Source organism: Penicillium paradoxum, assembly GCF_028828445.1.
Source record: "Penicillium paradoxum strain IBT 22861 chromosome Unknown utg000002l_segment0_segment0, whole genome shotgun sequence".
Lineage (NCBI taxonomy): Eukaryota > Fungi > Ascomycota > Eurotiomycetes > Eurotiales > Aspergillaceae > Penicillium > Penicillium paradoxum.
The window spans coordinates 5,270,667-5,290,790 of NW_026643180.1; the positions used below are offsets into that span (position 1 = coordinate 5,270,667).

A 20,124-nucleotide genomic window follows, 5' to 3' on the forward strand; every position below is an offset into this window, starting at 1 on the left:
CAACCGAATTTTGCAATCATTTCTATGCATTCGCGCGGGCGTTTCTAGGCAACATTGTTGGGAGGGAATTGGGGTGTTCTTTTTTTTTTTTTTGCTCATCTCATATTAGAAGATCCACCTTGGGAAACAGGCATCCATCGACGGATCATTTGTCCATGTGGAATTATTGAGAGAGCCAGCGCAATTCCTGCTTAGCCCAGTGTCATTTGTGTGTTCTTTTCCCTGTAGGGGCAATACAAGCGGACCAACGAGGCCCAAAAGACCAAGACCAGAAAGAACAGAAAGAACAGAAAGACCAGCAAGACCAAAGCGATTACAAAGTGCAAAAGGCCCACAAGAGTCCACCTCCATCTCGACATGTAGATGTATAGTGCAAATGTAAGTCCACATTTTTATTTTGCAGCCTTGTCCGGGGCCAGATTAACAAGCTTCTCTCAGGGCACGGGGCAGGGAACCCCTGATCGTGTGGGGACTCCCGTGGACTTTCGACTCGACACACTTGACACTCGACACTCGACATCGAACATTGAACATTGACCAGATGCACGGCCAAACAGAAAAGATGAATACTGAACCCTGAACCCTGAACCCTGGACTCATATCGGAGGATTGTTCCTACACATCCTTCCAGGCCAATCACAATCCCTGTCCATCGTCCAAAGCCAAAAACGCCCATGACGCCGCCAGACCCACTGGGGCCGTGTCGAGGAGCCTTGATTACTTGGGGGCGATCTTCCTGAGTATGTCCATCCCTGCCTATTTAAGGCTCGTTTCGGGGTTTTGGATCAACAGCCCCCCCCCTTCTCTGCTCTTCAACTCTCTTCTCACCTCCGACCTCACGTTCAGATCATGCCGTGCCAAATTGGCTTCTCACCATGACCGCCTCGTTTCCAATCCGCCCGCGACGCGGCTTGTCGCTCCTGTGCGTCATTATCGCCTTCAGCTTCAGCGTCGTCATCATTTGGTTTGGCATGAATTCCGACCGGGAATACATCCACCCAGTTCTCACTCAACTGATCCCCGCCGGACACTGCGCCTGTGAATCTTCGACAACATTCCAATGTTCAACATGTCTGACTTGCCCCGAACCTGCTCTGCAAGCCGACAACACCGCAGCCTGGTCCTTTGACTACTCTCGCGACGGTCGTAATGGGACCCTTAACCGAAGCCAATGCCAAGTTGCCTTCCCCGGGTTATTCGAGGACATCGCCCGCGGTGCCAGATTCTGGTCCACCCATGGTCGCTTATCAGCTGCAGAACTGGACAGCATCACCATTAAACAGGGTATGGCGCGGGCGTTTATCTCCAACGGCCAATTGTACATTGTCACCGCGCGATCCAAGGGCGAGGACCACCGACGAAAAATCCTGGGGACGTTGAGTTCGATTCACCGCGCGCTGGCCGCCGACCCGGAACGAGCTCTCATCCGCGACATTGAATTCGTTTTCTCGGTGGAAGATAAGGTGGAGGATGTAACCCAGGGAGAATGGCCGGTCTGGGTCTTTTCGCGAACACCTACGGAAGAAGGCGTCTGGCTGATGCCGGACTTCAGCTTCTGGGCCTGGGATAACCCTGATAATTATATGGGCCCGTATGACCAGGTTGTGGAACGAATTCACCGACTGGATATCCCTTGGGAGGACAAAATTCCCCAATTGGTCTGGCGAGGCAAGCCCAGTTTCGCGCCAAAATTGCGCCGCGCGTTGATGGAGGCTGCCAGAGATAAACCTTGGGGTGATGTGAAACAGGTCGATTGGACGACTGGTTCCAATGTCCTCAAAATGGAAGATCATTGTCATTACATGTTTATTGCGCACGTTGAAGGTGAGTTTCGATTTCCTTATTTGACAAGATCTCCCAGTGAACACCACACTGACTATTCATTTTCTTCCAGGTCGGTCTTATTCGGCTTCATTAAAATACCGACAAGCCTGCAATTCCGTTATTGTCGCACACAAACTCCAATTTATCCAGCATCACCACTACCTTTTGGTCGCCGACGGACCCAACCAAAACTATGTCGAGGTCGAACGCGATTTCAGCGATTTATCCGAAAAGATGGAGCCGTTGGTCAGTGACACTGAAGTAGCTCGGCGCATCGCTCACAACAGCGTGAAGACCTTCCGTGAGCGATACTTGACCCCTGCTGCCGAAGCCTGTTACTGGCGGGCTATGTTCGATGGCTACGCTGGTGTTTGGAACGGTACCGTCCAGCAGTGGTCCACCATCCAAGACCGCGAACGAGGCCTCCGGTACGAGTCATTTGTGCTTCTGGAGAGCTCAAAGATGTTCGATTTCGAGGCTGCTTCCACGGAAAAATGGCAGGCTCCATGACAAAGATATGGATTATGGCTACGGCGGACTACATACAACCTATCATAATGTGTTACTACCCGACATTTTGCGATGAAGTTGGGATAGATGAGGTTTAGTGATTTCTTTTAGAGGCGTCCTGGGGTCGACTTTTCCCTTTTTCTATATGTGATACCACGAGAGCGATTTAGACAGATCCTTGGACAATTGAGCGGTCATTTGATCGTATTTTGGTGCTGTCATTTGCTTGTCGCTGTGATTCTCGAGTGCGGTTTTCATCTTGTCTAACCTTTATTCCCATTGAGTGCAGCTGTCTATGTAACCAACAGCTTGCCGTTATAGACTCGTTTCCTCCACAGCGCAAGCCTCAAGCTAACTGATCTTTGGGAAATCACAGCCCTCGAATAGTGCCATTCGGTTCATTTCATTCACGTTAAAGACTCCAACTCGGTCAACATCACCCGACAATCCAGCGGCGCCAGAATCCCCCCCTGTTGACATCAGCATATATCATCGACCAGGCAAACATTGACATGAACATACCGGCGTCATCTTCAGCTGATACTCAGGATCAACAACCCATTTCGCCCTCCCCAGCAAAACAAACAATAGAATCTTAACCTGCAACAACGCAAACCCCTGCCCCAGACACTTCCGCTTATGCGCATTAAACGGGATATACGTTCCCCGAACCGTCTCCCTCCGAAACCGCCCCTGCATCTCTTCCATACTCTGTCCCCACCTCTCCGGTCTAAACTCCCTTGCATCTTCACCCCAGATCTGCGGGTTACTATGCACTGCCCATGCATTCCACCCCACAAATGTCCCCTTCGAGATAGGGAGTTGTCCACCTAGCATCGCCGACTGCAGCGCAACACGGTTGATAAGCTGGCAAACAGGCGGGAACAGACGAAGCAGTTCCAACACTACAGCCGTCAGATACGGTAGACTATTGATGGTTTCCTGGGATGGATCGGGGTGATTTTTCGCTGTGGCGAGGATCTCTTCCCGCAATCGCTGCTGGATATCCACTCTTGTGCCTAGCTGCCAGAACATCGAGTTCACGAGTTGCTGGGCGTTTTCGTGGGCTGTTAGGAATGTTATCTTCAGATTATCGCGGAATTGTTTCTCGGTTATTCGGCCTGCTGTGAAGGCTGCGCCCAACATGTGGGAGACCATTTCCTCGGATTTGGGCTCGTTCTTGCTTCGTTCGGAGAGCATGGTCATTATCTTGGTGTATAGTCGGTCGTCGAATTCGTGCATTATCGAATAGGCGCGTTTGCGGGATGGCAGGAGCCAGGGGAAATGGTCGAGATCGGGGAAGCTGAAGTACATGGGTTTGAAGAGGGTGGCTTTGATGATGGATTGGAGGGCTTCGATTCGGACATGGCCGTTCGGTTGGCCCAGGCTCTGAATCTTGTGAGCTATGGACTATCGAATGTTCGGTTATCTTTCTTGTGATGATCAGGAGATATACCTTCAGATCCAAGTCCAGAAAGTTCTCGCCCATCACATCTACAGCCCACTTCTGCACCTCGGCATTAACCAGAATCCCGTTATCTCCTCCAGCCTCCTTTTGCAGATCTATCAGAATATCCACAAGTTTTCTCGATTGCTTTAATAACGATGTTGTCTCGAATACCTTCTTCTGCAAACCCGGTTTCATAATCCCAGTATAAAGCCTCCACTTCTCGCCATGGGCATTGATAATATTATCGCCAACCAGCGTGGCAATCACAGCATGCGGGATCTTGATCTGACTCCCGGCTTTCGCATATATATGTTCATTCCGGAACATATCCGTCAACCAATCTGGTCGTGAAACGAGCACGCTCCACCGTCCCGCGAACCAGACTATCACCGCGCCATGTTTCTCTAATGGAGCCCTGAACCACCGTTCGTAGATCTCGTCTTGGCCCATTGAGGACCAGAGGCCGAGGATTGAGACATAGATCGGGATTTTAGGAAGGTTTGGGAGGGTCCGTGGGACGTGCAGGTACCATATTAGGAAGAGGACTGGTGGGAGGAGGAGGGATAGGAGTGTGAAGTTGAAAATTGAGGAGAAAGTCATTCCGGGGATTGATTGTGGTGTATCTAGTAATAGGAGCTGAACAGCGTAGAACGACGATGTCTATTGTCTTGACGGTACTATATAGCAAGTTGGGTGTCTCACTCCAAGCCCTAATGCACCTGGTGTCAGCGGAAGGTCAACACGTCTGCGCTGAGGTCACACCGTCAAACTCGACTTTCTGAGGTTAACTCTGTAGTTCGTTTGAGAAGTAATAGGCTTGAGTTCTGAATAAGACTTGGATGATTTCAGATACGATGGTTTTGATCTTTTGGTTGATCGTTGGGTGGGTGCTGGATGTATATATCTCTGGTGTGTCTTGGAGTGATACCCTCCCCCCAGTGTGGTTATAGGAACTCCTCGATAGAACTCGCGCAGGGATCTGGACATGTGGCCTAGTGGTCGCTTTGACTGGGCGATTCCTCATTAGGAATCATGTCCATACCCCGAATCGGATGCCCCAGGGCCTCCGTCGGAGTGACGATTGATCTCTGCAGGTTCACCTCCGGGTGACGACAATTTTTTATATTGGCTGTCGATATCCCGAAGGCTTTTCATTATCTTCTTCTCTTCTCTTGTTACGAATAAATACTTGCTAGTTGCGTTGGTTTGGAAATCCTTGAAGTGAACTTGTTTCGATGACAAGGTGCGACAGGTGAGGTCAAATGGGGCGTCCAGGTCGGTCGTTCGATTCGGGTTGATGAGCTTGTGGGCTATTTACGGGGTTGATGGTCTCTGCCTCTATGTAGACAGTTCAGTAGCCTATCGTCTCTCTATTATCGTCTCCTGCTACTGGATGGCTGCCCTTCACATAGCTCATTTATCAATGTGGTATCTCATTTTAATATCAGTAGAGGTCAATCAGTCTCGCCTTTTGTGAAGACAAAGCTGGTTTTGCAGAACTTGGTGTTGCGATATTCTAGCCAAAGCGCGCAAGACCTTGAACGGAAAGCAATTCTCACCCATCATCTTGCGCCTAATGTATCCGCAATAGACCATGTCCTACAGCCTTTGCGACGATGAGACCGTCTATACACCAGCTACAAGCTTCGCAGATAGCGAGAAGCCATAGACGACAGTGGCCACCATTGCAATGGCATTCAAATGAATAGTCATCGCATGATTTCGCGCAAAGTTGCGATTAGCCCGTTGCAGCTTCAATCCATCAGAGTCGGGATTGGTATTTTCGCTTTCTAGAAACCCCCAGCAGACATTAGTACTCTGTCCCGATGAGATATATCTCGTGGAAATCACCTTGTAATGCCCTCCTGACCAATGCCGCAGTCGTCGTCTGCGGCCCATAGATGAACCAATTCAGCGATCCAGCCAGGGCAACCACAGCAAGCGGAGCTGCACTCCATGGGTATTTGACGAGTGACAGCACGCTGTATGGTGGGTAAGTCGCTGCTGTCAATGCTGTGAGTCCGAGCTGGGTACCGAAGTAGACAGGGAAAAGACCCTTTTGGAGGGCAATGAACTCCTTCATAGGCAAGTATCGGTAGCATATTTTTGTATTGATGAAGCTCTGAGTGCAGTCAGTCATAGGTCTGCTTGGCTCTGAGGGAGAAAAAAAAGAGGACTTCGCACCTGATAGAGCTCGGTTCCAAGGAGGGCACTATAGGAGAGAAGATGGTATGGGAGGAGATTTCCCACCACCCTGAGAAAAGAATCCATCGCTGTGAGATTGAGTGAAGGAGTAGAAATGATCGAGAGTCTGTAATTGGAAGTGGAGGACCGTAGAGACGGAGGCGAGTTTGGCAGCTGCCTACAAAATTCTTGGCGGATCGACGAAAGCGCGCTGGAGCCCTGGGGTTAAGTCTCGTTATTTCGAATTGAAATCGTTAACAAGGCTGGCTTAACCGATTGATGTACAGAATACGTCCATTGGTTATGTGAGTGTCGCATGACATTGATATTGGCATGGTTCATACATTTCACTGGCCGACATCACTTAAGGGCTATTCATACTCCTCAAACAAGCCTTGATGGCCGGTATAGATCATGATCTACCGCTACTCCGCTACTCTTACGCCATCAGATACATCAGAGAGGAAACAATGGACTTGGATTGTTTGCGGGATAAACATCCCCTCTTCTTGCATCACGCAGTTACACGAAGGGATTGCCTTCCAGAATAGAATCCAGAAAAAGGCCAAACCGGATTCTCCGCCAGTTTCTACGGCTGGATCTCACATGCAGACATCCCAGGATAGTGGATGGGCGGTTACAAAGGCACCACATGGCAGTGCCCTAGGTTCATGGAGGAGGCCCCCGGGCAACAAGCATGAGCCATTGGACCGAGGATGGAACTCCCAGTCTGTGTGCCAATTCTTGTACTCACGATGACGCTATTGAAGACATGACCTGGTCGAAGATATCCAGCGCCGTATCTCAGGCTATTGGACTGACCAAGAGGGCAATGTAACCTCTCCAGAAGCCAGAGCCACACAGCTCAAAGGTAAGATATTAGTTGGGGGCCAAATCCGGAGCATATTCAGAACGAAGTCGTCTTCGTCACAAGTATTGAGTGGCTCAGACGCGGCGTATCTTATTTTTAGACTTCAGATTGGACTGAGTGGTACTGGCCTCGCAACTGGGGGCCTGTCGGCATAGACCTGGCCTCCCTGTCCACTGAACATTTCCGATGAGTGATCTGGAGTCCAAGTGCCACCAATAAGACATTCTTTTCCGGGGTTGGTCTCAGCGTTAGGCACAAGATTGTGTGATTGCGCTTGACACGTGGAGTCTGTGTATCCAATGTGCCAAAGGCTGAGCTCGGAGATGTCCGAGGATACAAGAAGAGACTTTGACGCCACATGTGATTGGAAGTATAAGTAGGCGGGGAGACTCATCCAAAGTACCGAAAAGAGGCAAGCAATTGACCGAGCAAAAGTAGCACTGCATTGCCACGCCAAGGGGCCTCAAACAAGGTTCTTGGGCTCACAACACAGGAGCCTTTGAGCTATCAAGGCGGATCAGAGCTGAGGGTTTCATGGGTTGAGCAAAACCTAGAAGGTGAGGAGGAAATGCGCAAATCCAGGGCAACGCTATGTCCACGTACACACATCCAGACCGGAGATAGCCTCTGATTACACCACCTCGGTGCAACCGTCCTGAAACCATCTCCCAGAATGCCCCAGCCTGCACAAGGGCTTTCTACCAAAGGAGTCGTCAAGCTGAAAACGGTAAGGACTGGACAAAACCAGATTACGGAATATCACGCGGCTGAAGGGGAAGTTGAATCACCAGTGACTTTCAGACCGACTCACTGACCATCGACGATCCGTTGTACAGACTGAGTGACACAGTGAGATCAGGCGTCATTCTCCTCGTGGGCGCACGGTCTGTATAAAGGAAAGAGAGGCTGACAGCGATGGCTCTTTTGGTTCTGAGTCTCCGCGCTGGACACTTACAGACTCGCAAAACCCAGAGAGCATTTATATGAGATATGTAACATCCTCACGCACGATAAGATCCGTTTAAGCTTCAATATAGTGCTTGTCGAGATGAAGATGGAAGATCAGTCAACGAGTCCCAGAGATGAGGATGTCCTCAGTCAGACACAAGATCCTCTGGAAAGACGGCGATTGCAGAATCGTCTTTCTCAGCGAAACCATCGTAAGCGAACATCCCTGCATAAACAAAAATGGCGTCGATTCGGGAGCTGACAGCACCTAGGCCGCAAGATCAGAGAGCGGATTGCAAAACTTCAAGAACGTGTCATAGCCAACGAACTGAGAGCTGCTGCTGCCCTTAACGGATGGGATCAAACATATAACCCTTCGCTGTTTCCCAGGGCTCACTCAGTACCGCAACATGATCACGGCTTTGCCTTGCGAGATGTCCCCCCTTCAATTCCAGATCAATGCACTCCATTCATGCCATTATATCCTTCATTTGCATCACATTCATGGTCTAACGACTTGAATACGTTCCCACAACACAGTGGATGTCCTGGAGACTTACCACAGTTCACTGAGGCCAGTGAAGCGAGTCCGATATCTCCCATACCAACTATCTCTTCACAATCCACCAACGGTATATCATCAGCTACTGGTGTTGGCAGCGAGTCATACCGGGAACTGGCAGGTACCTCGGAGCCCTTGATACCAGACTCCTTGTCGACCTCAGCGCCCAACCAGCCCCTGTACTACGTTGCAACCGGTATCTACCCAAACAATCAACATCGAAATTACCATCTGAACCAACTGACAGAAAAGCAGAAGCTGCATTACCACAAATCATCCAAGTCATCAACACTATGTCGCCCCAATACAAAGTGATCGTGCTCGTTCCCCCGGAGTCTCAAGCGTCAGCATCTATGAATTCATATACGCCACCAAACCCATCCTATAGTGGTAATCACAGTGGCTTAGAACATGGCCCTGTGCCACATCAATCTCCTCCGCAGAACTTGGGTTGTCTGTGCTATCCCCATACGGTCCAATCTGGATCTCATGTGCAGTCGGCTTCAAGGACATGGATGAGCACTGGACAATACGCACAAATGTGTCCATTGCACAAGATACCAACTTCAAATCCCTCGCTAGGCGGGCACCCCGTTAGGATGTTGTGAATGCATTGAGGCTGTGTATAAAAGAGATCGGCGAGCAGCAATTGGAACTTGGATATATACAACGCACGGGAATGGTCGAATGTGCATAATTTGGGCATTTTATCTAGAACACACATCTTCTACAAAACATGAATGACAAAACTTCAGAACTGTGATTCTGCTGGGCATGAAGATTCTTCTTTTCAGGACTATCACGAATCGGTAGAGGTGGTGATTTGAATCATCCTTGACTCGTTTACATTCGCTTGACCCATCCTATCAAATCCGCATTTCCTCTCAGGAGAGATTACTCGGAGCCATGGACCTGACCAGATCATATGAGTCGATGTGACCCAAAGGAGTCCCATGGCAAAGTAGGCGTATGTAAATAAACGACAGCTAAAAGTACGATTACACATGGATGGGAGATGTTCAGAGATGCCACACATACGATCTATCTGATATTGCATTAAGAAGATGTGTAATTCCTCCAAAATACTCGAATGTTGTCATATTGCCCCCAATCAAAGACCCAAAGAGGCAACAAGGAATGGTTGGAAAACGCAAAAAGCCAGACACGGTGCCAACAGACCAGAAACGAAAAAACGAAGGCCCAAAATAAGAATCAAAAGTGCGTCAATCACAGTGAATTCGCCACAGTTCCCGATCGCAGTTGCTGATATACCCAGTGCGGGTATGGAGCATGGCAGTGTTGTCACTCACCAGCAGATCGCCCTTCTCCCATCCAAAGCGAAGACAAACCCTGTAGTCGTAAGTGATGCGATCAATAATTCCGACCAGCCCATTATCATCATTCTCAATGGTGACATCACAGGTCGAGAACTTGGTCTTGGTCGAGTCCCATGGCTGATGCCAACGCAGACAAGGCAGTCCGGAGATGGGATGTTTCACGATCAAGGGCTGGTCTTTGAGCTTCGCATCCCAAAATCCGTCATTATCCATGGCCCAGGTAACCTTCTCAAGACGCTCAGTGGACCATGGGGGAGGAAGGTATCGGAAAAAGAGTCTGGAGCTCGCAAACAAGGTATAACCATTCCCCTTCGGTGCAGTCGCAGGACAAGTGAAGAACTGATAGCCCGGTGGGCGTTGGACTTTCTTTCTCTCACCTGTTTCCGGGTCTGTGATCTCTTCGAATTTAAACATCCCGTCGAAGTGCATCGGCATCGCCTCGTTAGAGGTCACGTTGTTGCCCATCTTGTCGGAGCGGCCGTTGTCTCGCACTTTCTGGATGATCCCAAAGCTCCACGGGAGGATAGTTCCCAGTTCTTCTCCCTTTTGAACATAGAGATGTTCTTCCAGAGTCTCGGTAAATCCACGCACGATAATTGGCGACATGCCATTTGATAGTCCGCGGACCTTTTGCATGGGGATTGAACGGATTGAAGGCGGCGGGTTGACATTGTCGATATCGGCAGGCCGAATGATGAGTCCGGATGGGTACAGATGCTCAAATTTGACCGATAAACCGTTTTCAGACCAATCGAAGAGACTGGACTTCTCGCGGAAGAAGTAAGGGTTTCCATTCTTATAGATGAGGTCGTGCGTGTCCCGTACATCTTCAGCATGGACTGTACGATACGAACCATCTAATCCGACAGCCACGCACGAATGCCACGGTGTATACCCGATTGTACCGCGAGTCTGTGGGATGAGCGAGACAGAAAGCTTTTTCTCGCCCGCGGACTCGTGGATGGAAAGTCGTACGTAGTCTTTGCGGTTGGCTCTGATGGCAGCGGCGAACATCTTACCCCGGATGATCATCTGTCGTGCTGTCTCTGCAATCTGTGTCTGCCGGGCGCGTTTGGATAAGAATTTGGACTCTTCTTGATGAACTAGGTCTTTGGTCAGAAACTTGATGTAACCCCGATATGTGAGACAAGTGTCATTGTCGGTTTTGATGGCCTCCGTTGCGTCGAAGCTCGGGTCACCAAAAGTGTACATCAGTTCTCGGCGAAGACAACCGGCGTGAGCGAGGTAAAATGCCTTCGCTGATTCTGGACTTGAAGATGGGAACCAAGGGTGCTCGAGAAGTTCGTAAAGACGGATGAATTTGACATTATGCAGCTCTTTCTCGATGGCCATCTTTCGCAGAGTCTCCCCATAGTCCCAGACAGTTTCATCAGGAACGCCCAAGAGATCTGGCGGGTTTCAGCGTTGGCTAGGTTTTGAATCCTTGATTTGTTCACTCACCATTGTATACAAGACCATCCGAGCTGATGTACACATAGGCACCGGGTGTGTATGCCTCAGCGATATTCTGGCAAAGTCCATTCAAGTGAGCCAATGCAAGCTCCTCGCCGAAGTCCGGCATTGTCCCCAGCACTTTGTCGCGTGCATTCGGTGACTTGAACGGGAAAGCAGGTAAGATCATGCGAATCGGCTCCTCTTTGGCGACTTGTTCCAGTACAATTGGGGCAAACGACTCAAAGCCCTTCCAGGAAGCGCCCGTCTTTTCAAAATCAACGCCATAACTTTCGATGATCTTCAAGACCTCCATCGTCATTTCCTGATGCTGGGAGTCGGGGTCTGATGTCCCAGGAATAATAGTACCGTGAGTTATATTTAGTTCGTGTTCATCGACAGTAGTGGCATTTGTGGGAATGGTGATGGTATCGGCGGCGTCAAGTCCAGAAACCATAGTACCTTGCTGATCGAGCGTTTCTTGGTGAGAGAAAGAGATTTCATTCTCAGCAAATTGGGAGATGCATCTAGGAAGGACAATATCCACACCTGGTGCTAAGGTGACCATTGTGACTCGCAGTGTGATGTACTATATTCCCAAAGTAGGGTCTCTGGACCAGTCAACAGTTTGAAAATATATGTAAAGGCGCAGTGTAAAAGCAACTCAGATAGCTCACTTTGAGAGACAAGATGTATTGACTTGTATAGAAGCACAAGGTGCTATATAACAGGCATTGACCAGACCACTGACCACTCGAGAGGAGGTCTTTCAAGTCCAACCCTCGCTCAGATGACTGTATTTCTTCATGCGGACTAAGAACCCAAGTCTTAAGTTCAATCTAGGACATCCCCGACATGAATGACGATCACTCTGTACAACTTGGGAAGTATTTCCTGGCCACTCTTGCTTGTCCTGGGGATGGGGTCAAGGTCAAAGGAAGATGTGGAAGACAGTTGCCTGGCTCAGCCAAAAGTCAATTGAGGTCAAATGCTTAGTCTTGGTGGCTTGAAGTGGGAAACCTTCCCATGTCTCTTGAATAGTGTCAGTACGGCTCGTTTTCAGGCGAATGGAAAGATGACTTAAAGGATATTCCCAGGTTGATGGAACAGCACAACAGCCCTTGACTGTCTTTGATGACCGGAGTTGCATCCAATTTCTAGAGTCATTGGTCATATGGGATGCTTGGGCCTATATGTGTTCACGATGCTGCCGTTGGGCTCAGGATGTCCGAGAGGCTGTTGCCAATGCCAGTGAGTTATGGTCAGAACTATCTGGGGAATGCATGACAGATATTCAAGGTAAATGTAACCTATTTAGACTTGGACCGTCGAGATCTGAGCTGGACATCCGGGCTGATGGACGAAGGGCGTATGAACGGATGGAATTCTAATCCCGGAAGTGTAGTCGTTTGTGAGTGAGGCGAGTGTGTCAGATAATGAGTCCAGTAGTAAGATGCATTTTCTCCAGAGTTGCGCCATCAAACTATGCTTAGTTGCGTGTATCCCATTAGCATATTTGAGTTTCCATTGCCGCATGATATACGAGGCTCATAGTCCGTAACCGAGCTTCTATTCAATATGATATAATATAAGGACAGGGTGAGCAGATTTGATTTAATTCAGGCGAGCTAAATATATGGATCCAGATAGCCCTTATGCTGTGCTCAAATTATCTTCCATGCCGATGCTTGATCAAGACTGTAGGACCCGATAAGTCCGAGCCCGAAGTTCACTCTTCGAGCTCACGCCAATCATGCTCCATAACTCGAGATACAAACGCAGCCATATCATGCGTGGCTAGTTGGCTGACAATGTAGCATGAAGCATCTAAGCCTGAGCTAACTCCTCCCGCAGTAATGAGTCTGACGCCCTCTCCCTTTAGTAGACCACCATCAATATATCTCTTGTGCGTGATTTGCGTTGCGGGGCCATCTGGAGCATTGGCACGAGCACAAATATCGCGAAGTGCGTCAAGGCCTCGGTGATGAGTCGTCACACTCATTCCAGGGAGAATACCGGCAGCCCCTAGGAGGTAGGCACCGGTACAAATCGAGAACAGAATCCTCGGCCCTGATGACGTATCAGCAGGAAGGGCTGCAAACTTCCGGATTAGATTGAGCTCTGGTGCCTTGCTATCCATCAAAGGCTGTAGGACTGATGGGAGTCCACCCGGGATAATGAGCATCTGGAATTCCGAAATCCGATCGATGGCATCTGGTAGGAGAATGTTTGCCTGAACCGTAAGAGTGTCTGCTGCACAGATTGCGAAGCTGGAAGCAATGGTTTGGATTTTGAACATCCTGTCCGGACTATCTAGGTTTTGGTTGTGCGAGACATGAGATAAGACTTCGATTGGGCCTGCAAAATCGAGAATATCGCCGCCGGGAATCAACAGGACCCCGACTGTGTAGTACTTGTTCGAGGGTTCAAAGGACATGGTTGCGTCGATGAATTCCAATCTGGTCTTGGGTGATGTACCGAGAAAATACTTGTTTGTCTCGTGGGAAGGATAAAGGATTCCTGGCGCTGGGCATGGGCTTTGGAAAATGTTGGAAAGATCGAGGTGGATTTTATCTCGGTAGATTTCTGACTCTGCTGACTCCAGTGGAATGAACTCACCGGCGGTGTACTACCTAAATCTCCGCATTTTCCGATTCGATGCGACTTTTGGCAAGGTGGTTGTATCCAACTAGGATGGGCATGCTTAGTGCGCTTAAGAAGGAGGCTGTCTCGGATGTCAGTGCAGGGATCGGCGGGATATAATCCGTGTCTCACGTCGAGTGATCCTAGCGGGTGATCGTGACGATACAATGAATAGCACCAGAGGGTTCTATTCAAAAGTCGGGAAAAGAACAAGTCATGGGCGAAGAAAAAAAAATGAAATGAAATGAGATGGAGAGATGTGAAGACTGGTCGCGAAAAACCTCTTCCGCTGCAGTCCTCGATTGGCGCCTGTATGTAAACAACCAACCACTGATATCATTACTGATACACAAGACAATCCTATCTGATAAAATTCTGTTAGCTAGCCATATCTTTAGCTGATCGTCATGTTCAAGCACTAGGAAGCCAGCTTCTCCCTGCTGGAGGTAATGATGGAATGACCTCAAGTTGTCTCTGCCATCATCCTTGAATTTGTTCAGCGTTCATGGTTGATACACCGAGTAACACTCAAGAGGCCTGTCAAGTTTTATCCTTTGATTTGATAGATCTAGCAAAATCCGAGGGTTGTATCACTTGTGGTTCTCAGATCCCAGTCTCATCAGATGCGCAGGAGAAAAAGCCGGTAAATCAATCGCTGTAGGTTGATGAAAGGAATCCTTGAACCTTGGAGGCTTGTGATCATCCATAGTATTCATCGCAAGATATCATATCATCTTTGTATCGCAAATCGAACTTTCCCAGGTCTGAATGTGGTCAACTTAGGGCTAATATTAGTCATGAGCCTCCCCCGGCCCCATTCCGAAACATGGGGGGCTCCTCCGGCGCAGTGGGGTCAGTTTTGATGGAGCTAAATAGAAATGCGGAGCTGGAAAGAAAAAAGAGGGTCCGTATCCTTAAGTTGGATCTTGAATATCACTGTGGCAATCTTGACCATGACATTCCCGGCGTACAGCACTCAGTTCTCGCTGGTGTGAGATAGCATTGTCTGAACAATATCCCAAACCGCTATACACGACTGAGATATTCCAGTAAAGAGTTGAGTCATTTTGGGTATCTCCGCACGTCGGCGTCTTTGGCCAAGTCTCTAGCAAGGTAAATAGATTATCGATAGACCGAGGCTCATCTATGTCGTCGCATGCCCACATTCATGGAGCGGGTAATATGAACTAGGTAGACTGCAGGCGCCCTTGACCGGACTACCAAGGTAGAAGTATTGCAGATTTGCAATAACATTTAGTTGTAAAAACATTATACACATACTAGATATCCGACAGTGCATATCACACTATAAAAAAAGAAAGAAAAAAAAAAAAAAAACAACCTCCCTTCCAAGGATTCTAACGAAATGAGAATCACACAAATAACGACAATCATGAGATGGACCGAAAAGAGACTCCAGCGCCGCGCTGAGGAAAAATAAAACAGTAAATTAAAACGCTTTTCGAGGGACTGTTCGGCTCTGATCTCTATCCCCACAAAGGAGGGTGGATATATTCTGCTGCGCGATCCAATATATTGGGCATTGTCCATTCGCCACTACCAGAACTTTCTGGTGTAGGAGGTGGGAGAGAACCAACACTCGGGGTCATGCTTGCCTGGGCGGGAACAAGTGTTCCCAGGGAAGCAGACGTCGGGTTGAGGTTGGGAAGAGTGTTGGGGTAGGCGGGCGTACCATTGCGTCCCATTTGAGCACGCGTATGGGGATTCCCGAATGCGGCAAGTAGCTTTTGCAGAGCACGGTGTGTCTTCGCTAGAGATTTGGCCCATTGTGTTTGTGGATCGGGGGGCATTCCAATCGGAGAAGTTGGATCCACCGGGGCGATGGGCCCTGGCGCGTTCGTGGTGCCTGTAATTGGGTCGTAGGTGCCGAGAGTTTGGGGCGGCGAGGTCATGTTGGCCACATTGGCAGCACCCTCACCAGAATCATAGGCTCGTTCGGTGCTTGCCCTTTGGGCAATGATGCCTTCCAGCTGATGTAGGAGGTTCCACACATTCGGGTCTGCTTTTGCTTCGTCGATCACAGCGAGCAAGAATGCGGAGCTGATCGCCCGTTGCAATAAAATCCAGGAACGGGCCGCGTGAGAGCTGATATTATGCATTTCAATGTACGCTTCAACAGTCGTCATCAAGTTCGTCACGCACTTCCCACGCATGTTGGCGGCGGTGGCATCACTGAAATCCGCCATAGGCTTGAGCGCTGGCCGGCAGAGCTCAGAGGAGAAATAAGAGGAGTGCAGTTTCAGCACAACTCGCTCCAGATGTTCCGTAGGGTTGGAACAATTCCTTGCGTCTCGCAGGTACGGCTTTGCCTCTACCATGATTTTGCGGATGCGGTCCTTGTAGCCTTGGATACTTTCCAGAGTCATTTGAGAATGCGGGCTCAACATTCGAATGCGCACAACCTCTAGAGCAAGTGATATAGTCCGTGATAGCGTTTCAAAGTAAGATAAGTCACCAGGTTTTGAGCCTTCCCTGTAGGCGATATCTGGCTGGCTCACTGCAGTGGTAGACGGGCGATCGTAGGACAGCGAGAAGTGGCTGTCTTGCCAGGCCATGGACCACCTGCTTTATGTCAGAACCATACTTTAAAACCACGGAAAATAGAAGTGTCATACCAAACATGTCTTCGGCGATATCGCTCAGCTGACGTAAATCGACTTGACTCCACGTGAAGACCGAGCGCCAAGCCCATGCGAAGGGTCATGCCAAGCAAGACATAGGAAATCCCAGGATTCATGTTGTATGACAATACGTTACCTATCACTAGGAGCGTCTGAATCGCCTCGATGGTAGGTTGGGATAAGAAGTTTGTCATGCGGAGGCATTGGTAGGAGCAGCATACTGTAACCAGGTTAGCTAGGAACTAGGATATTAAGCTTAGTATGGATCACATACCATAGACTTGTGAAGTCAGTTCCCTTTCCTTGCTCCCGTAATCAGACGACTGGCAGCCGGAAGCTAGTATGGAAAACAGTAGTCCCAAGTACGCAATGCTCACTCCAAAAGGCTTTTGCGCTTCATCTGTGTCGGCTCGGTACTCGCCTCCAATAGAGGTTCGCGTCTGTAGTAGAAGTTCAAGCGTGTTCTCAAACTCACGAATGTCCTCTAAAACAGGGTAGATGGCCCCTGAGATGTCCTTGTAGTAATAAAATAACCTGTGGTGAGAGAAAAAAAGGTTAGCGCATTTGACCCAATCCAACACCGAGTTTAAGGCGATCACTTACTCCCTGCACTGATTATCAGTGGGCAGAGCACTGCAGACCGCACTGATATCAAATGTTGACATGTCGGATGACCATAGATCAACAAACGGGTAGGTCGCAGACTCATTGTCCAAACCAAGCTTGGGGAGTATTCCACCCTCCAGAAGAGCCTGGAGTTGATCAGAACCAGACTGGTTGTTCAGTATATAAGCCAGGACTGAGCGTGATCCCAAATGAACGGTGCCTTTGCCAAGGGTGTTTGCAGCGTGTATTCCCTCACGTTCCGGCGAGGCACGTTTAGAACGGGTATTCGCATCGCCACTCTGCACACTCCCGGTGTCTAGGGAAGCTGACGGGCCATCTTCTGCCCTCTCCAGCCCGGTTCGAAGGGAGGAGATAGTGGACTCCATTTCTCGCAATCTGTTGCGCACATTATCCCATTCTTCGCGGGCGATCGACACCCGACCACTACTAGCTGCGGGGGCGATCGGTCGGCTCAAGATTGTCGGTTCATGTTTCACTTCCACTGGAGATTCTTCGTATGTAAATGCCGCTTGATATTCAGGCACAGGTGCTGTTGATGCGCTAGCAACGGTGTTGTCGTGGAAGGCCTGTGATCGCTTTTTGGAAGGGCGTTCGTAAGAGCAGAGATCCGCATGATCACGTTTAACACACCCATCGCAAGGTAAGTTACGATCGCATTTGACCTTGCGCGCATGGCATGGGTAACAGGCTTTGGGCTCACGGGCCTTGCGCTTTGTGCGGATGATGGCGTCTACCTGGGCTTGCGGCAAATCAGAGACCGCTCTGTTGGGCGCAGCAGCCATGTCGGAGGCAACGGACGGCGAGAAAGAAGTTGATGGTGGGTAAGGCGATGTCATTGTGGCTTAAAAGAAATCTCTTCGGTATAATATACCTTTAGTCCGTCTCGGATGTTGTGGGTCAGCCTATACAGCGGTGTTTCATTTGGTTATTCGCAGCATGGGGTTTGAGGATCAGAAGCAATTTCGAGGTCGGGAAGTGGATTCAAGACATTGGCAAGAGGTAAATTTCCACAAGGCCACTAGTTAATCCAAAACAGCATGTTAGGCAATGAAAGCTCAATTTGAAATTGCACGCGATTTGTTCGAAGAAGCTGGGATTAAGCGCCGGGACGATGGTACCCCAGCACGTGACGTGGGGCGTCCAAATGCGGAATCAAGCCCTACGTCAGCATTGTCTGCAACCCTGGAATATTGGAGAGCCTTGGTATTGTTAGTGAGACATAAGGAGACTAATGTGCTGGGGGATATTTAAGATGTTTCTTGGTCTCATGGAAGCCGTCGGTGGGAAAGCATTCCAATCACTATCCTTTGTTTGTACTACATGCCTGGTCCCATTCCATGCTAGAACTTGGAGTAAGCATGATCATCTCACAGTTTGGACGTTATACTAGACTGCCATGATGTTTTTCCTATCCCATGTAACAGCACTCACACTGTGATAGTCTCTCGAGGGTTAGTAGGTAAGGAGGGGTCGTTCATTTAGATTGTTAGGCTTAGAGAATCAATACGCTGCCAAGGTTGATATATGACTAGTATTCGGGTCTCTTAGATGGAAACACCTTTTCTTCTTGTCCTCAGCCAATTTCTACACCTTCCTTCCTCACTCCTGGCATCAAGATGCCCCAAAGATGGCTGCCGTAAGTCCCTCTCGCCGTCTTCCTCATGAATGGACATTCGTAGCCAGTCTCTCCTAGCTGCCTCATCCTGCCTTCACACTTGACTAACTCGTTCTCTGAAGTTCCAGGGCAACTACATCGAGATCCTTACGGAACGACATCTCCTCGAGAATCAATTGACGAGCCTGCGAGAGGCGGTCAAAGAAAACGAGAAAGGAGCATCCTCTATGGCTGCAACCCTTCAAGCAACGCCTCTTTCTGCCTTTCACGAAGGCGAAGCCTAGACCATCACAGCTCGTCGAGAGTTCGAGACTTTACACAACATGTACGAGAAGCGGAGACTTGAACTCCAAATGCAGTATCAACGTGCAAAGGCCTTACTTCGAGAGATCTGCCAAGAAACGTGCCACCTTGTGATCATTCTGGCCAAGTCCGGCCAACCCCAGAATAACTTGGAGATTAATGGCGGTAAAACTTCAGTTTGATATGCCGTGGTTTCATCTGGCAACTGGCAACATAATTCATGGCGGAAACTTGGACTATGTCTCATGGGTTTCTCCTTGTGTAGTGACTGGAGATACAAAGCATCAATGCATATGAGCGACATGATATCGGCGCCCTAACTGTAGTGAATAGAGCTTCGATAGGTCACATATAGTAGAATGTAGTTGTAGATGGCTAGATCGGTTTCGCCCAATGTGGAGAAAGGCATTCATCTGGGCACCAATGTCGAATCCCCGGTTCCAAGTTGTCCGCCAAACCTAAATAAAAAGGCCTTCAAATGCCTTCGAATGCCTTGATACACCCGGGGACAGTACAACGTCTCTCAACATCCACTATGGGATTTTCATGTGCTAACCTGGGATGCTAAGTCTACCGTACGATGGACTCCGTTCTTTTCTTTTTTTTTTTTAATTAGGCTACCCGGGTTAACACTAGCTTCAACCGAACCTACAACATAGATGCCCAAGTGATACCTAGGTACCTATTATTGGCTACAGTCGCCAGTAATCATCGTATTCCATACGTATTGTGGATGTATTTTTCCCTTCCGTGGATGAACGGCACGAAATCCTCGAAACGATGTCGGGACCACTTCACGGATCAACAGACTATCGGCGATTATCATGGATCCCGCGTATAGGTGGGGAGGCTTGAGGGGGAATTGGCGGATCCCATTGGTCACGGCTAATATAGTGCGCTATTTACCAAGATGGCCCGCGTTGACCCGAGACAGAGTTTTGCAGACTTCAACAGTTCTATCCCTTTTCGGATTCAGGGGATGCGTTAAATTTCTCCCCTTGAATGACATTTTCAGTACGGAGTACGGAGTACTAGGTACACCTTCACGATCTCAACAATATCAGGGGTCACTCTCCTCGTTGCGATCCTACAAGGTACTTAGCTATAAGGTCCGTGCCGCTTACGGAGAGCATGGCCTGGATTCATACTAAATTTT

General features: G+C 49.1%; 7 protein-coding genes across 7 annotated transcripts; 2 read left to right on the plus strand and 5 right to left on the minus strand.

The window, feature by feature from the left end:
- Positions 1 to 875: 875 nt before the first annotated feature.
- On the plus strand, positions 876 to 2,334 carry N7457_001860 (uncharacterized protein; the record flags this gene model as incomplete). Its single annotated transcript, XM_057172906.1, has 2 exons — positions 876 to 1,824; positions 1,895 to 2,334. The coding sequence occupies 2 exons, from the start codon at positions 876 to 878 to the stop codon at positions 2,332 to 2,334; spliced, it is 1,389 nt and encodes a 462-aa protein (XP_057036809.1).
- Positions 2,335 to 2,741: 407 nt separating this feature from the next.
- On the minus strand, positions 2,742 to 4,384 carry xanG (cytochrome P450 monooxygenase xanG; the record flags this gene model as incomplete). The annotated part of the gene is made up of 3 exons (XM_057172907.1): positions 2,742 to 2,804; positions 2,857 to 3,744; positions 3,791 to 4,384. 3 exons carry the CDS (start codon positions 4,382 to 4,384, stop codon positions 2,742 to 2,744), a joined length of 1,545 nt encoding a protein of 514 aa, XP_057036810.1.
- A 1,026-nt stretch (positions 4,385 to 5,410) lies between these two features.
- On the minus strand, positions 5,411 to 6,055 carry N7457_001862 (DUF4149 domain-containing protein; the record flags this gene model as incomplete). The annotated part of the gene is made up of 3 exons (XM_057172908.1): positions 5,411 to 5,574; positions 5,636 to 5,906; positions 5,969 to 6,055. 3 exons carry the CDS (start codon positions 6,053 to 6,055, stop codon positions 5,411 to 5,413), a joined length of 522 nt encoding a protein of 173 aa, XP_057036811.1.
- Positions 6,056 to 7,887: 1,832 nt separating this feature from the next.
- Positions 7,888 to 8,664, plus strand: xanC (transcription factor xanC; the record flags this gene model as incomplete). Its single annotated transcript, XM_057172909.1, has 2 exons — positions 7,888 to 7,999; positions 8,060 to 8,664. 2 exons carry the CDS (start codon positions 7,888 to 7,890, stop codon positions 8,662 to 8,664), a joined length of 717 nt encoding a protein of 238 aa, XP_057036812.1.
- Positions 8,665 to 9,572: 908 nt separating this feature from the next.
- xanB (isocyanide synthase xanB) lies at positions 9,573 to 11,706 on the minus strand (the record flags this gene model as incomplete). Its single annotated transcript, XM_057172910.1, has 2 exons — positions 9,573 to 11,095; positions 11,148 to 11,706. 2 exons carry the CDS (start codon positions 11,704 to 11,706, stop codon positions 9,573 to 9,575), a joined length of 2,082 nt encoding a protein of 693 aa, XP_057036813.1.
- A 1,161-nt stretch (positions 11,707 to 12,867) lies between these two features.
- xanA (isonitrile hydratase-like protein xanA) lies at positions 12,868 to 13,575 on the minus strand (the record flags this gene model as incomplete). The annotated part of the gene is made up of 1 exon (XM_057172911.1): positions 12,868 to 13,575. The coding sequence occupies one exon, from the start codon at positions 13,573 to 13,575 to the stop codon at positions 12,868 to 12,870; it is 708 nt and encodes a 235-aa protein (XP_057036814.1).
- Positions 13,576 to 15,268: 1,693 nt separating this feature from the next.
- Positions 15,269 to 17,886, minus strand: N7457_001866 (putative C6 transcription factor; the record flags this gene model as incomplete). Its single annotated transcript, XM_057172912.1, has 4 exons — positions 15,269 to 16,364; positions 16,418 to 16,643; positions 16,698 to 16,957; positions 17,027 to 17,886. 4 exons carry the CDS (start codon positions 17,884 to 17,886, stop codon positions 15,269 to 15,271), a joined length of 2,442 nt encoding a protein of 813 aa, XP_057036815.1.
- Positions 17,887 to 20,124: the final 2,238 nt, after the last annotated feature.